A 17238-nucleotide genomic window follows, 5' to 3' on the forward strand; every position below is an offset into this window, starting at 1 on the left:
TAGCTGTCATGTTTATAGTGAACACATAAACATGTTTATTTATTAGCAAAACCCTTAGGGGTGACACGCTAATGTACAAGTACAGTAATAATCATTAGGTAAATAAGTATACCTAAATGTTTCTATGTCAATTCCATGTAGATCAGGGTAGGGTAGAGAATTCCATCGTCTTGGGGAAAAACGAGTCATAGTAAATTTTTATACTGGGTTGGTAGTGAGAGAATTTTCTATATGATTGTTCCAGGACAAAACATCCTTTCATATGACTAGGGCAGGGTGAATATATGTGAATAGGCTATAATATACTATCACATACACGAGTTTGTATAAAAGAACATGATGTGCGCGATGATAGCAAAACAGTACGGATATCGGCTAGTCATTGCCTCCTTTCATTGTCAATAACATCATAATGGATCTCATTGTGAGGTGGTTCGTTTTATTATACTTGATTCGTGTTGTGTTAACATTTGAACACTCTGTTGTCTTGTCTCAAAACTTATCACTTACAGAATGTGTTAAACTAAACAACACCTCATATCAATGTGGCTCTTTTGATCATGTGCTGATATTACTATCAGAATGTTGTAGTTCAACTGATATTATTGTAGAGCCAAACACTTATGTTCTCTCTTCATCATACAAAATTATTGATTTACAAAATATTCGAATTAGATCCAGAACAAGCCAGCCTGCTACAATATGGTGCACACTTAATACTAATGGAAGCTATGATATATTGCATTTATCAGAATTAAAAACTTGGTCATTGAACACTTGAATGTGATGGGATGTGGAATGAAACATGTCAGTAATAATTATATTGGAGAAGGACAGTTTATTATGGTACGTAGTTCACTTTATATTCAAAACAGCACTGATGTGTCCTTGTATGGATCAAGTATTTCTCACAACAATGGAATAGGATTGTTAATGTATGACACAAATGGAACAGTGAACATTACGAAGTCGTCTTTTATTAATAATACAATGAATATGGCAGAACAAAATCCATCATTTACAGGTGGTGGTGGAATTTATGTACATTTTACCAACTGCACTCCAGGATTAGTTGAATGTGACTCACTTGGTAATCTGTACAACAATGGTTCCAACTATATTGTTGATGAGTGTATATTTGATCATAATACTGCTTTTTATGATTTTAATGGTGGTAAAGCTGATGAGCGTTTTGCAGGTATTTCTGTGACATTTGGTACAGGAGGTGGATTGTCTTGTTTCTTTAATGGTGAAGCCTTAAATAATTCATTGTATGTCACTACATCATCATTTACCTCTAATTCAGCACTAGCTGGTGGTGGCATTAACATTCGCAGCAGACACAATTCAAAGTTCACTCATGCTGAAATTTTCAATTGCAGTTTTATAAATAATACTTTATATGGAGTTTATGGAGATGAACCTGGAGGTGGTGGTATATCAATAGGTTATGTCATTTACCAAACTGGTAGTGAAACCCTATGTTGTAACACATACAAAATATCTGGTTGATTATTTGAAAGAAATAAAGCAATATATGGGATTGGTGGTGGTGTTGTGGAGTTTGGAAGTTGTGAACCGCGTACAGTACCAACTATTCATTTTGAAATACACAACTCATCTTTTCTTAGCAATGAAGCACTGTATGGTTCAGCTATTGAAATACACAGAGAATTTTTCAATTCTATTACAGTTGGTATATTTTTTACTTTGGTTGTCAATAACTGTACTTTTGACAGTAATTATTTGTAGAATCCTAGTTCTCAATTGGCAAACTCTTCTATTTCAAGTAGCATTGCAGCAGTTGCCTTATCTGGAATTGGCATTAAATTTAGAGGTATTAGTAAGTTTCATAGCAATGCAGCAACAGCTCTACTGGTGGAGGGTGCTACAGCAGAGTTCAGTTATAACTCTTTCACTGTGTTTGAAAACAATAGTGGTCTGCATGGTGGAGCCATCCTACTAATTAATGGTGCATGGATTAGTGTATTTCCTAATAGTACTCTGGTATTCCAACAAAACAGAGCTGTGGATTATGGAGGAGCTATATATGTAGATCTCTCAACACCTTTTGACTATCTTCTCTCTCGTATATGCTTTATCAAATACTTTTCAGAAAACTTTTTACCCAGTAAGTGGGATGCCAACTTTACTTTTATTAATAACATAGCTGGTCAGAATAATGGCCACGACACAAACACAATATTTGCCACTACATTACAACCCTGCATGAAGGCATTTGGATTAAACGAAACAGAACTCTTTGCTGGTAGATCTTTTTATCATTACCCACCTATCAATGTCAACACAATTGCTACATCACCTGAAAAATTCAGCTCCATACAGAGAAACTTTGGTATTGTTCCAGGAGAGGTATACAATTTACCAGTTCAGTTAATAGATGAACTTAATCAAAATGTAAGCAAAGCCATTTTTATAGCAACCTGTAATGAATCCCCTACTCCATATGTTGTGGCCCCTTACCACTTCACAAATGGATCAATACAAATTGCAGGAAGACCAGCAGAGACTTGTCAATTACAACTACAGACAGATACTGATTATTCAGTTGCTACTACACTACAAATTACCTTGCTACAATGTCCTCCAGGTTTCAGCTATAATGATGACACCAAACAGTGTGAATGTCTTGTAAATCCCACAGAACAGAAAGTACCTATAAGTGGATGTGAGCTCTCATCTTTTCAAGCATACTTTGATCAATTTTACTGGATTGGATATAAATCAGATAAAGCAATTGATCTGTTGACTACCTCTTGCCCTTATCGGTATTGTTATAAAGACCACACCAATGAGAATCAGTTACCACGGGTTGCAAACAAGACCACACTTGATAAGTTTGTGTGTGGTAACAGGAGCAGAACAGGTTTTCTTTGCGGTAAATGTATAGATGGATACAGTGTTGCATTGAATTCACCTCAATACAAGTGCAGCAAGTGTGAAAATGATTACTTGGGAATGCTGTATTTCTTTTTGTCATACTTAATTCCAGTCAGTATACTGTTTTATATCATAATGACTTACAATATTAGGATGACCATTGGAACAAATAGTGCCTTTTTATTTTTCTCACAAATCATCAGTAGCCAGTATCGCTTTGGAACCAACTATGCCCTCAAAGGTAATTCCAGTGAGACACTAACTGCTACCGATATTGTGATTACAATTTATAGCATTTCTAACCTGGAGTTTTTCCACCATGATGTGTTTTTGTACTGCTTGTTTCCAAATGCAGGAACAGTAGATGTGTTGGCATTTAACTTGCTGTTATCCTTCTATCCTGTGCTTCTTGTCTTTCTGTACCTCTTGCTGCGTTGTTATTGTGGTTGCTGTCATTGGTGCTTATACAAACTTAGACTGTCAAACAAATCAGCGACTCATGGATTTTGTGCCTTTCTTGTTCTTTGTTTTGCAAGGATAAATGTGTTGGCATTTGGCATATTAAAATCAGCTGATTTATCTTATGTGAGTAATGAAAGTTACTACAAAAGAGTGGTGTACCTACAAGGGGATATTGAATACTTTGGTAACACACGTTACAGTTTGTATACGATTGGTTGTTTATTTGCGATTACAACAGTGATCATTGTCCCTACACTAATCTTGGTATTTCATCCAATTTTCATAACAGTTTGCTGTTATTTCCAATGTGGAGAGAATAAAATAGTTTTATTCATTAATAAAATATTCCTTGTATACAAGTTAAAACCTGTACTAGATTCATTCCAAGGTGATTACAAGGACAATTTGACCTTCTTCGCTGGTTTACATTTTGTATCGGATCATTTTCTTCAGTGTTTTGGTCAGCACATCAGCACCAAACATAAACCGCCTCATTTTATTGATGTTCACATTTTTCCTTGTTATCTTACTAATCCATGTACTGGTGATACCATTCAAACGATATGTAGACAATGCAGCTTATTCATTGATTTACATTCTGATACTTGCCATCTTGACGATCAAACAGTACGTGTTCTTTGCCAGTAGTTCAGAAGAAGTGCTGGTTTGGCTAGAGATCTTCCTTACATTGTTACCATTGGTCTGTGTATTTGTATACTGTTCTTGGTGATTGTGGTCAGTTCTAAAATTGGTATGGAGAAAATACATTGATAGTGATAAACAGCCATGCAAATACAGTAAGAATGTTATAACACTACTGTTTTGTGAAGTGCATGATTTGGTTGTATCTTTAGTCTGTTTCAATTTCTGTACATAATGCATAGGTAGGCTAAGTTTATGTAGCGGTATAAAAGCAGCTCTACACAATAGTTTTGGTGATGTAGATACATCCTTCTAAGCAACACTGTTACTACAAATTATTGTAACAAGTATATTGTGGCTAGTGACCTTCACTACTTAATCACGTACTGTTGTACATCTGCTTAGGAGGTAGTAGACAATGCCACAATTCCAGTCATATAACATCCACTCAAATACATTATTTTGATTGTACATGTGTTGTAACTTCATACCCTGCTTATCAGGAAACTTGTTTCGGTATGTAACATTTTCACACCTCAGATCAAAGGTATCCCAGAGGATACATACCTCTTCACAGGAATACAACTAAAATAATGTACGCTGGTGTACATCGAGATGTATTCCAGGAAAGTGATTGCACTTCAAAAGAGAAGGCCACTTTTGTCATAGCCTTGAGGTATAGTGGTATTGCCCTGTTTGTTTTGCAAAGGCTCCGACTTAAATCAATTATGGGAATAAATTAATGCTCACATAACCAATCACCACAAACTGGAGTCTTGCCACAAGATGCACTCAGATGAAGGCGTTTCAGTATCATCACTATTCTACTAGTTGGGAAATGTTAGTCTTAAGAGCATACTCACAAACATTTTGGAATATGGACCACACCCTCATTACAGATAACACACAAGTTAACCACTCTATAGCCTGTTTAGTATACTTTGTAATTAGTTTTTAAACAACATGATAGCATTAAAACACTTACAAATTCCCAAAGATTTGCCCAACTCCACTTTTTCTGTGATATCCTTAGGACTTGTCTGTTCATTAAGTGTTATGTTATGTGTTACCTAGCCATAATTGAATCTTTCAGGCATGAATATAAAACGAATCCAGTGGTTACAATCATATTGGAATGGATGATTACTCACCTGTCACAAGCTATTAGCCTTTCAATGAAATGGAAGTGTTACATATTAGCTGTAAGTCTGATATGCCTTGTACTCGTGTTACAACTATTACATGTCAAATGCTTAGTCATTCTGGAATGTTCACAGCAGGACAGCAGGTAAAGTTAACAAGCAAACATGTAGCTAAAATTAATGATTGTTAGATCATAGTCAGTGGGTTAAGACACATTGGTATTTAATGCATGTGTACTACTACAGTTTGTTGATCTGTTAACAAGTTAATTCACTGTATTCTAGGATGATTATTATCTGCTAAACTTTCCAGATAGAGTCATGGGTGATGATCATGAAAATGATGAAGATTATATTGCTATGTAACTTTAATGTGCTTGTGATGATACATTAGTTCTTGTTATAATAATTGTCAATCACCAAACTGTTGTTGAAGCTAGACACACCAGTATGCACACACTATTCGTTGCTGTACATGGGGTGTATGCAGCACGTATGAATGTCTTTGTCCTAAGTCTTTATTATATTATTTATACTATTGTTGTGACTTGTTTTGCCATCAATATATAATCATGTTGTTACGTGTATAGCAAAACAAACATTGATATGGCATTGACAGTACATAATAAATCTATATTCAGTGCTATACTTATTCATATTACATACAGCACAGCTTTTGTATCACAATAGAAGTTCTAGAACGTCTATATATAAAAGACGTTAACTTTCATTTTCAAATATTTAAATGGTGGTGTTTCTCTTAAAACTCTTGCCTAGAATTTGACAAAACATGTATGCTTCTATATTATAATATGCAAATGACTGCTTTGTAGAAAACGGCCAACAATGTAGGGAATGTTTAAATTTATGACAGCATTGCTAACAATGTACCTTTAAAGAATATTAATTCTACTTTAATCGAACATGCCGCAGCACATCTATACCACTCCATGCACCAATAGCATATCACTGGGTCACTTGTTAGAGTTTGAATAGCCATGTACTTAATAGGTAGTTTTATATGATGCAACAAAAGTACTGTACAAACTACACAGGATGTGTGTATCTTAATGTGTAACAAATACCTCAGTAGGAAAACATGCTCATCACCTATGAATATGTGATTTATAAGTGTATTTTATAAATTATAATGGACATTTACTGTATCCTTAGTTCAAACTGAGTATAATCAGTAGAATGTATTGTACTGTTAGCATAATCCAGCTGGGCTTGTGAGAATATATGCAACTGGCATGTAACTAATGTTCAGTTGCTCTCTGTAGCAGATGTTGTTGACAATGTACTGATAAGTATCTAATAGTTAATGCTATGCAGATTGTTGGAAGCACAGAATAGTAGTACAGTGGAAACTGATGATAAAGTACTTGACAAGAAAACATTGACTATTCAGAATATTACATAATACCCATTTGTTAAATGAGAGATTAAACACTTTATCGCACTGCATGGTAGCAAGAAATAACACTAACCAATGGTACTGAATGGTATAAGATTTTGTGTAGTAAAACGAATATTTCAGTAATTCGCAAAATGGTAATGCATATGCATATGTGGTAATGGGTTCACCAGTTTTTTTGTGTTATTCAACCAAGTATATTTAATAGTTACTGTAAAGTAAGGAGTATAAGTAAGGACATAACTTCATACCAGTATGCTAAAGAAAATACTGGCATAAACGAACATGTTGCCAGACCTCCAGATTCAGGGATCCGCTTACCAGAACTCTAACATTAGCCATTTGGTTTAATGCTATCATGTTTTCACTCATGTAGTTTAGTGGCAACTACAGCAACCATATTACTGAAATATCCGTGTTACTTCACACACTTATTTTTATCATGGGCACCGTTTGGTTACTATTGATGGCAATTATTGCACAATCCCAGTAAACTCTTTGAAGTATGGCTCTGTTGCAAATTATAGTACGCATCATTGACACAATGCTTATTAGAATGTCATAAAAAGTCATATGCTTGTTAGGTTATACCTTATACACACTAACAACATTGTTATACATGAATGACATTTGTACAGATTTGGTATCCAGTTTATGTAATAAGAGATTGATGTGAGCACAAACACACTGTCACTGCCTGTTTACCCTATAAAACATAATAATACATGTTTAAATACTACACGTATGTGACCAAATTTGTAAAGGAAGTAATGTCAAAGGGTAAGTAGAACTGGGAATGGCCAATGGAAAGGGTCATCATGTTAATACACAGATACACCAAAACACTTTACAGCAATGCTGGATCATTCTGCTAAAATATTGAAATACTCTAATAGAGCAGTCAGACTGTGGGCCAGCACTTTGCACAAAATCCTTTTCATGATGATTTACAGTTTGTAAATCAAGTACTGTATAGCGGGTATTTTTCAAAGTTTATTTTCGAATAATTTGTTGAGCACGTTCCCTTCGAAAATAAATTCTATGAAAATTTTATTGTGGCAATTGCGTAGGTACATAATTATAAGATTACATATTTTCATAGGATTACGTGTTGAAACAACTATTACGTAGCTATAAAGCCTGAGGTCACTGTACACTTGACTGCCGTGTTACATTTTAGTGCTGCGATGAATAGTTTATATTGCTACTTTAAGCTGACTGCTGGAGTTGTTGTGAAACAACAAGATAAACAGCTGCCTGATCCAAATGGCCCCCTTGTCTGCAGTTATGCCACCTGAAGTTATATGAGATGCCAACGATGCTTATTCCAAGACTTGTTCTCCCTTGTCTTCAAGAAACCACCTCGGAAATCACACTCATGAACCCCCAGTGGAACATAAACGAGGTGTTTATGTAAGATTAACACCGTTCAACAGGTGAAGATTGCAAAGCACGCTTTTGCAGCTATTCGAAGGTATGCAAGAGAATTTCAGACCAAGATTTAAGATAGCTCCATCAGCACGTAGAAAGTGAAATACGTGGCTGAAATGGCATCTGCTAAAGGAGGGGCAGCAAGAAGAAGGATGTTGAAGTTAAAAGTTTGCCATAGCTGAAAACTTCTTTTGGGTGAAGATTTAGATGGTAAAGTGATAAGTTATATCAAGGAAGTTTGTGAGAAAAAGGGGATCTTTACTACTGCTGTTACTATAGCTAGTGGTGAAGCAATAGTAAACAAACTTAACAAAGGTCTTTTAAAGGAAAATGGTGGGCCCATTGAGCTGACTAGCGTTTGGGCTAAGTCTCTACATCAGTGAATCAATTTTGTAAAAAGGAATGCTACAACGTCAGCTAAAGTTGAGCCATCACATTTCAAAGAACTGAAAAAACAGTTTCTTTTAGATATAAAAGCTGTCATTGATATGGAAGATGTGCCATCTGATCTCATTCTAAATTGGGACCACACTGGCATCATTGTGGTGCCAGGCTCACAGTGGACAATGGAGGCTAAAGGATTCAAGAGAGTGGAAGCAGCTGGTATCAATGATAAGTGGCAAATCACCACAGTGCTTTGTGCTGCACTAAATGGTGAGCTCCTTCCATTACAGCTAATATATCAAGGCAAGACGCCAGCATGTCTGCCAAGGTTTGTGTTTCCTCAAGACTGAAATGTGACCTGGAATGTGACTTCCACACCTACAATGAGTAGAAGATGAAAGAAGAATGCTTGTACAGTGGAACCTGTCTAAAGCAGTCACCTTCGGGCCAGAAATATTAGACCTTTATAGAGAGGTGGCTGCCTAACTCAATATCCTCCATAAAGCAGCCATAGGCCATAAACTGAGGTTTGGCCTTTATACAAAGGTTCCAGGGTCTTATATACTCAGGTTTAGCTATAAAAATTCATTCAGCTATACTCCAGTACATCGCTTACTTACATAGCTAACAGACAAATTAGCAGAAAAGAGCCTGAAGCTACTTTGAGTTTGGAGACAGCAATTGAGCTGATAATGATCCCTGGCTACAAAGTATGCGAGTAAAAACAGGGACTTCCTTAAAGACGGCGAATTGTTAACTACACAATTGCAAATTCAGGATCAAGATAGTAAGGTGAGCTTTAATTAGAATCACACGAAGAGGCAAAGCCATGGAGTGGCCATGAGCTTTTCTATACTGTGAGTTATAACTTATCCGTATTACAGAAGTATAAAGTAGTGCAGCTAGTTTACTCACTGTAATGGCTGTAGCTGGCCGCTTTGTGAGAGGCCTTTTGTGTAGCGAAGTGCTGTTTGGGACTGCTACAGCTGGCTGTTATACGTGTTATAGAGGTGACCACTTAATGCAAACTATTTCTGTACAAAATGATTGGGAATTGGTCGGGATCATAGTCACGCGGCTGCTATGTTGAGGTGACCGCCCAACTCAGGTGACCGTTAAGGGAGGTTCCACTGTATTGAGACAGACATGATGCATGTCATACTCCTTGGTCTGCAGTTATTTGAAAGTGCCACTAAATATTTTGTGAGGTAGTTACAAATTTTTGAAAGACATTTACCAGCGTAATTTCCATCCTGAATTTTTTCTCTCTTTATTTTGTACAATAAGGTAAATTGTGAGTTTAGTGAGTTTACCACATCTGTGTGTATTTGATTAGGCAAGCAAGTTATTACAAGACCAAATGAAAGAAGTACAATGTCAACTAGCTAAAATTGCAAACTGCACAAGGGAAGAGAAACTTGGAAAAGAGCTTTGAGTCTCCTCCTAGCAAGCGGCTTAACAGTGCACCTGATTCACCTGCTGATAGTACACGAGTGTACGACATCAGCCAGAGCAGCAGGTTGAGAGCAGCTCCAAGCAGAGTCAATGATACTAAGTCAAAAGAGAAACATAAAGCATCTAGAATATCCATTCTAGCTAAAAAGCTAAGAAAAACATTCAAGAAGAAATGATTTATGTATAAACAGGATCACTTGACCAAGAGAGTTGAGCCAGTTCTCCCCAGTTGGCGATGACCCCAATCCCCCTTCTACAACTTGGAGTCCTACTGAGATATCCTTTGAGCTGTGGAAGTACCAGGAGGATCACTGGATGGCAGTTATCGCTGGATTCCAGAGAGGAAGTGAATGGCGAACGAAGATGCTTGTGTCACTTGCAGTGAAGGAAGAGGACAAAGCACTTCAGTGTGACCTTTGGGAGGTGTGGGAGCATATGAGATGCATTAAGGTATGCGACAGACCCTCCCATGAATGTTACAGTGTATTAATACAGTCAGTGGGCAAGGCACTGCTTTTTGTGTGCACGAAGTGTAGGTGCAAGGGTACCCTAGCGTGGTGGTTGTTACATGTTGAGTTAGCACTTGAAAGTACACAGGTACAGAAAGGGTTGTATGAACAGTTGCTGGAGGAAAAGCACCAGCAGGTTGACCTCTTAACTTTCAAGTGAGATGCGCTTAAATTTGAGAAGGGAAGGCTGGAGAGCCAGCTGGAAGTAGTGCGCCAAGAATTATCAGCATTGAAGCTCGAGCATACAGTACAACTGCAATAACTACACCCATGCACACAACTGTAGCTGAGAATTTGACAAGTGGCAGGCATAAGTTGCCTCAGCTACCGGTAACAGCACCAGTGTACAACCTGGCACTTGAGTCTCATCAAGGTGAACTGACTGCTGGAGTAAGGACAAGATGATTTGTTACCGAGAGTGTCAGCAGTCAATAGTGGGAACAGTGAAGTTTCCAGAGGCCCATTGTTTGGACCCTGTTCACAGATACAAGTACTCCCATACTTTTCTCTGCAGCAAGTCTGCACCCCACATCAGTATCAGCAATGTTTCCAGTAGTAACCACATGTGCTGGATCAGCCCCAACAACAGTAGCTTCCTCACTACTTTCTGCTACACCGAGGTCTTTTGTTTCAACAAGACTGGCAGTGGTATCTACACCCAGGCACTGAGTTTAAGCAACCTCCAGGTTTTAAAGAGTTGTGGGACCGAGTGGCAAAGTTTTCTGGCGAGTCTAGCGAACTGGTTCTTAGGTGGGGCAGCTAAGCACACTTGGCAATGCACATTAAGCAGAGAATATAAGACACAGTGGAACAATATTGTGGCCAGTTACAGGAGTCACTATGGGATTCATATGGAGCCAAGAACAGCCTACCTCCACTGTCATGAATTACAATGTTGATTTTCACTCAGTACAAGGTTTTTTTGGAAGCTATGAAAGACTACCAACAGATGGCTCCAGACCAGTTATCAAATGACAACTTGATTTCCATTCTCTGGAATAGGGTTCCAATAAAGCTCCAAAAGGAGGTTGGTGAGATCAAGGACTAGTCATTACAAGAGTTACTACATCATTTGTTAAGAACAGAGGGAAGAGTAGCTGAGCGTGAGCGGCGTAATACTCAAATTGTACCAAAGAGGAGAGAATACTATGGTAAAGGACAGACTGAGACCCAAGGCAACCGAAATGTTAAGACCCAGGATAAGAGTTAGGCGGAATCTGACCAAAAGAAGGGTGAACATAAGTCTAACAAGGCTACTGCTGAAATGGGGATGAAGGGTATTAAGTGCTACAAATGTCACAAAGAAGGTCACATAGCAAGGTTATGCCCAGAGGCTAATATGATAAGTATGGGAAGTAGTTTGCTGTGAGGGGCAGTCATCTAACTCAATTCCATGGATTAGAGTCTTTGGCAGTTTTAGGTACGTACAGCCACTGTAGATGAGAAGGTTGGAGCTAAGCTATCTGGACCAACATGTCTACCTGATCTCTATAATAGCCCACGTGCTATTAGTACAGCTTCGTGATTAACGATAAAATTTACTCTTCACCTGACCCCTATAAGCTGTTGTACAGTGGCCAATCCTGTTGATAACGGTACCTGCAAAGGTTTAAAATTGTCTTACTGTAAATTGCATTTGTTTGCCTTCCTTTCGACCAGCAGTGGTGAGCACTACTAAGAAATGGGCAAGCACACTCGCAACCGCGGAAAGAACCGTTCTATTCCATACGAAAGTGGTGCTAGCAGTGACAACGCCCGAACAAATGAAACTTCAGCTGACAAAGAATCGGAAGCCGATAAATGTGAGCATTGTGATAACCAAGCGGATCAACTGCTTCAGTGTGAGTCATGTAATCTATGGTTTTGTTGTGCATGCCAGAGTATCCCAGCTGGTATGATGATAGCCCTGACTAGTTATAAATCTCTGCATTGGTTCTGCAAGACATGTGAACCAAGGGTGGCTTCCAAGCTGTCCAACTCAAGTGCCACCTCAAAAATTACACCCGACCTATCAGACCATATAGACAAAAAAATTGACGAATCTGTTACTAAAGCTCTACAGCAACTTTCTAAAATTGTTTCCCAAAGTACCGAGACCATCAAAAGCACACTGGATTCACTACAACGGTCACCTCCCACTGATCCTGCAGCTCACCTAAATGAAACATCTGCCAATCAATCAACCAGTTGCAACTTCACACCTGTTGACCACTTACGTCAGTACAATGCAGTCTTCTATGGCTTGTCGGAATGTAATATGGGCACTCACCACCTGGAAAGAGTCAAAAGCTAGACCTGGACAAAGTTGCCGAGGTGTGTGCAAGCATCGACTGTAATATACCTAAAAACGCTATTCGTGACTGTGTACGTCTTGGTAAGTATGTGCCTAACTCCAGTAGACCAAGACCGATCCTAGTTAAATTCAATTCAACTATTCATGTTGCAAGCTTATTTTCTAGGAAGGGCTCTTGCCCTAGTGGTATCTCAATAAAGCACGATCTTTCTCCCACTGAGAGACAGATTGAGTCAACACTTCTGAAAGAACGTTGGCAGCTCCTACAATCAGGTGTGAACCGTAAATCCATCAAGATCAAGGGACCAAACCATGCCAGAGTGACAAATGGTGCATTACTCAAAGAAAACCCCTCACCTACAGACCAATCTACATCAGCTGCACAAACCCAATCCAACCTCAACTCCAACTCCTGAAGCTATGAGCTCTCAGTGACTAGCCAACAACAACAACAATAACAACACAGCACCTAGACAACATGGACCCAACACACTCTCCTGTTACCTTTGGAATGCACGAAGCATTTGTAATCAATTGATATCCCTTCAAACCTTTGCACATGTCCACAACCCTGACATCATTTGTATAACCAAAACTTGGCTTAAAGACTTCATTTTTGACAATGAGCTTCTACCCCCAAACTATACCATCTACAGAAACGACCGCAATGGAAGAGGTGGGGGTGTGCTGCTGGCAATCAAGAACCATATTTCCTCCAACCTGATCCTCTCACCTAATGACGCCAAAATGTTGGTCACTTCAATATCTACACATAGTAAAACTCTTACTGTAATTCTCTTGTATATTCCACCTAACGCTGACCAATCATACTTTTCTCTGCTGCAAAGTCTCATAAGTACAAACAATCTCAATGAAGACCTAATTCTGCTTGGGGACTTTAACCTTCCCAACATCAACTGGGGCACAATGTCAGGCTCTACCCCACAGTCCACTGATTTTTGTGACTTTCTTTTTGAGCTCAACCTGGAGCAGCTTATCTCCACTCCTACCCACATTGCTGGAAATATACTCGATGTGATACTTTCCAACACTACCATCATTAATGACATACAAGTGATTACGCCCCTACCTTGCGGCCTGTCTTCAGACCATTATCTAATACACTTTACTTTTTTAGTGGACCATCCATCTACTGTACCACACAAAGTCCATAAGTCAGTGTACGACTACTCCAAAGCCAACTGGGATGGTTTACTACTTTTCTTACAATCACAAGACTATACTGACTATTTTAATACAAGCAACGTTGAGATCTTGTGGAGCTTCCTAAAGCACTTAATATATCAAGCATTATCGATGTTTGTTCCTAGGATTACCATCAAAGCTCATCAGCGCCCCAAATGGTTCACCTCCTCCCTTCAACACCAGTTAAACCAATTGTACTCGATGAGGCGAAAGTATACATCAAACCCTTCACCTTCTAACCAGACTAAGCTCCAGACTGCTGAGCAGAATTTTCAAATTACTGCTAGTGATTCCAAACACAACTATGAAAATAATCTAATCAACCAATTTTCCACAAACAGGAACAGTTCCATCTACAAATATCTTTCTTTTCTTACCAACTATAGTAGTTTTCCAACTACAATGCATTACCAGTGCCAGCACTGACCACGATCAGGCAAACTTATTCAATGTATATTTCTTCTTGGTTTTTACCAGAGATTTCTCATCAACCTTAAATACTGCGTTGGACTCCCCACCCAACAGCAATATCCTGGACAACATCACTATTTCACCACATGACGTGTATGATGCTCTCACTGCCCTTGACCCAAATAAGGCCCAAGGAATTGATCATATTAGTCCTAAGGTATGGAAAATAAGTGCATCAGCCCTATACTATCCTGTCTATCACCTATTTGCTAAATGCATAGCGAATAGTACTTTTCCTGCAGAATGGCAGACTCATACTATTACACCTATTTTCAAATCTGGCGATCGTTCAGAACTACAGACCCATTTCTCTGCTGTGCATTGTGTCCAAAGTCCTAGAGAGGCTAGTGTATGACAAAACCTTGCCATTTTGGTTAAAGCAACTTACAGTATTTCAATTCGGGTTCTTACCAAACAGATCTGCTATACAACAACTTTTGACAGTAGCAAATACAGTCCAGGAAGCCTTAACTGCTAACAAAAGTGTTGATGTAATTTACCTTGATTTCAAGAAGGCTTTCGACTCGGTTTCACACAACAAGTTACTATCAAAATTGTGGTCTCTTGGAATCAGGGGTAACCTTTGGAACTGGTTTAAGGCCTACCTCGGATCAAGGCAACAGTGTGTGCGTATTAATGACTCTCTATCGAGTACGGTGCCCATCCTCTCAGGAGTCCCTCAGGGAAGCATACTAGGTCCACTTCTGTTTGCAGCTTTTATCAATGACCTACCATTGTGTGTCACATTGGCCTTGTTATCTCTATTCGCTGACGACACTAAATGTTTTAAGATTATATCAAATCCTACCGACATTATTTCCTTACAAAATGCACTCAACCAAGCATTTAACTGGAGCAATACTAATAACCTATTTTTCAATGAATCTAAGTTTCTCCACATTCATTTCGGTAAGGATTCTGGTTCACATAACTTTACCATGAACGGAACACCCATTGTATGATCCAATTGTGTAAAAGATCTAGAAGTTCACATATCATCATCTTTAAAGTCCTCAACCCACTGTGAATTTATTGCTTCCAATGCTTACAAAAGCTTAGGACTAATCCGGAGGACTTTCTCAAGGCATTCTACTATAGCCAATAAGCTACTATACCTCACACTGGTACGATCACGGTTGACATATTGTAGCCAACTATGGAGACCCTACTTACTAAAAGACATCTCACTCCTGGAAAGAGTTCAAAGGAGGGCAACGAAGTATATATTAAATGACTATCACTCAACCTACAAAAGTAGACTAATACAACTTGATTTACTCCCTTTAATGTACCAATACGAACTAAATGATTTACTTTTTTTCATATAAAGTCCTACAAAACTCCCTACCCCCACTTTGACATTAATAACTACGTATCAATGAAAGCATCAGTATCCACAACAAGATCATCATCATCAGGCAAGTTAGTCCATCGTATTTCTACAACCAATTCGAACCGTCATTTTTATTTTTGCAGACTACCAAGATTATGGAACTCTTTACCCTTGATTGACCTGAATCTATCTTATATGACAATAAAAAAGCAACTTACCCAATTTCTATGGCATCACTTTTTAAACAATTTTAACTCTAATAATACCTGTACATTTCATTTTTGCTGTCCCTGTTCTTCATGCACAAACAACACACACACTACCCCTTTTTACTCTATATGTAGTATATTTTAAGTAGGTAGTTAGTATTTGTAATTAGCTATTGGCAGTTCGTGCCTTTAGCTATCAGCCACCCTACTCCAATCACCAATTATCATCAACACTCTTGTAATCAACTATAATTTTGTACATGTACGGTGTGGTTGTAAAACTAATAAATAAATAAATAATACATTGAAGTCGAAGGAGTAAAGACCAGGGCTTTGTTGGACAGTGGGTCTCAGGTAACATTGGTAAGGGCTGAATTGTTACCTTTGTTAGAGCAACACAATGGATGGGCACCAAGCAAGTGGAAGGAAAGAGACTGCGATATGGAAGCCCAGCCTGTGGGTGCCTCTGGTCAAGAACTTGGAGCAGAGTCCATTGTGGCAGTTCATACTGTTGTTGAGCAAACGAGGCAAGGAATTGTTATTCCCTGTTTTGTGTTGAAGTCATCCAAGCCAATTTGGCAAAGTATGGTTCATGATTGTGCAATGGTTTTAGGTACGAATGCCATGGACTACAGACAGTACATGTTGATGGCACTGCAGTTCCCCCTCAATCCAGTTGAGTCAACAAAGAGCACTAGTGAGTATGCTGTTCGAAGAGTGCTACTTAGTGAAAGAGCTTGGTTGGCACCTGGCAAATCACAGTGGGTCAAGGTCAAAGTGGAACAGTCCAGTATACAGGAGAGTAGTCCTGATGAAGTGGGGGTTATCACCCCGGTAGAGAGTACCCTGGCAGGTCAGGCATGTGATTTTGTAGTGTTAATGGCATGGAGAAGCAAATGCTAGTGTGGTGCTGAACAACTGGGGTACAGAGGCACTCAGTTTTCAGAGGGATCAACAGGTGGGTATTATTGTGCAAAGTTGTGTTGTTTGACCCAGAGTGGGAGGAAGAGTTTGATACTCAAGTTTGGCTATGTGAAGCTGAAAGTCCTGAGATAGCAACGACCAGATGTGAAGAGCTTCGGAAGCAGTTGGTATTTGGAGACCACTTGTCCCCTCAAGAGAGACAGCACTTGGAGGAGTTGCTGTTGACCCATAATGGAATATTTGCTCTCACAGATTATGAGCTCAGAGAGACTGACCTAGTCACACACAGCATCGATGCAGGTAATTCTGCACCTGTTAAGACTCTTCCACGTAGGTTGCCCTATGTTTTGAGGCAAGAGTTGGAAGTGGGATTTGGGGTGTATAGAGCCAAGCAATAGTCCCTATGCCTCACGTTAGTCCTAGTGAGGGAGGACTTAGAGTTTGTGTAGACTATCACAA

General features: G+C 38.8%; 2 protein-coding genes across 5 annotated transcripts in view; one reads left to right on the plus strand and one right to left on the minus strand.

The window, feature by feature from the left end:
- Positions 1 to 2150: 2150 nt before the first annotated feature.
- LOC136241666 (uncharacterized) lies at positions 2151 to 5710 on the plus strand. 4 transcript variants are annotated; one of them, XM_066032919.1, is made up of 4 exons: positions 2151 to 4160; positions 5099 to 5207; positions 5263 to 5293; positions 5433 to 5710. In XM_066032919.1, exon 1 carries the CDS (start codon positions 2230 to 2232, stop codon positions 4009 to 4011), a length of 1782 nt encoding a protein of 593 aa, XP_065888991.1. In that variant the 5' UTR covers positions 2151 to 2229; the 3' UTR covers positions 4012 to 4160; positions 5099 to 5207; positions 5263 to 5293; positions 5433 to 5710. The 4 variants fall into 4 exon arrangements, with proteins under 4 accessions (XP_065888991.1, XP_065888989.1, XP_065888990.1 ...); XM_066032917.1 differs by having other exon boundaries at positions 2151 to 5207; XM_066032918.1 differs by having other exon boundaries at positions 5099 to 5293.
- Positions 5711 to 7074: 1364 nt separating this feature from the next.
- LOC136240488 (uncharacterized) overlaps positions 7075 to 17238 on the minus strand; it is a 29412-nt gene continuing 19248 nt past the window's right edge. The window contains exon 8 of the mRNA XM_066031478.1: positions 7075 to 7270. Coding sequence (XP_065887550.1) covers positions 7255 to 7270 — 16 coding nt within the window. The 3' untranslated portion in view covers positions 7075 to 7254. The remainder of the gene's footprint in view (positions 7271 to 17238) is intronic.

Source organism: Dysidea avara, chromosome 12, assembly GCF_963678975.1.
Source record: "Dysidea avara chromosome 12, odDysAvar1.4, whole genome shotgun sequence".
NCBI lineage: Eukaryota > Metazoa > Porifera > Demospongiae > Dictyoceratida > Dysideidae > Dysidea > Dysidea avara.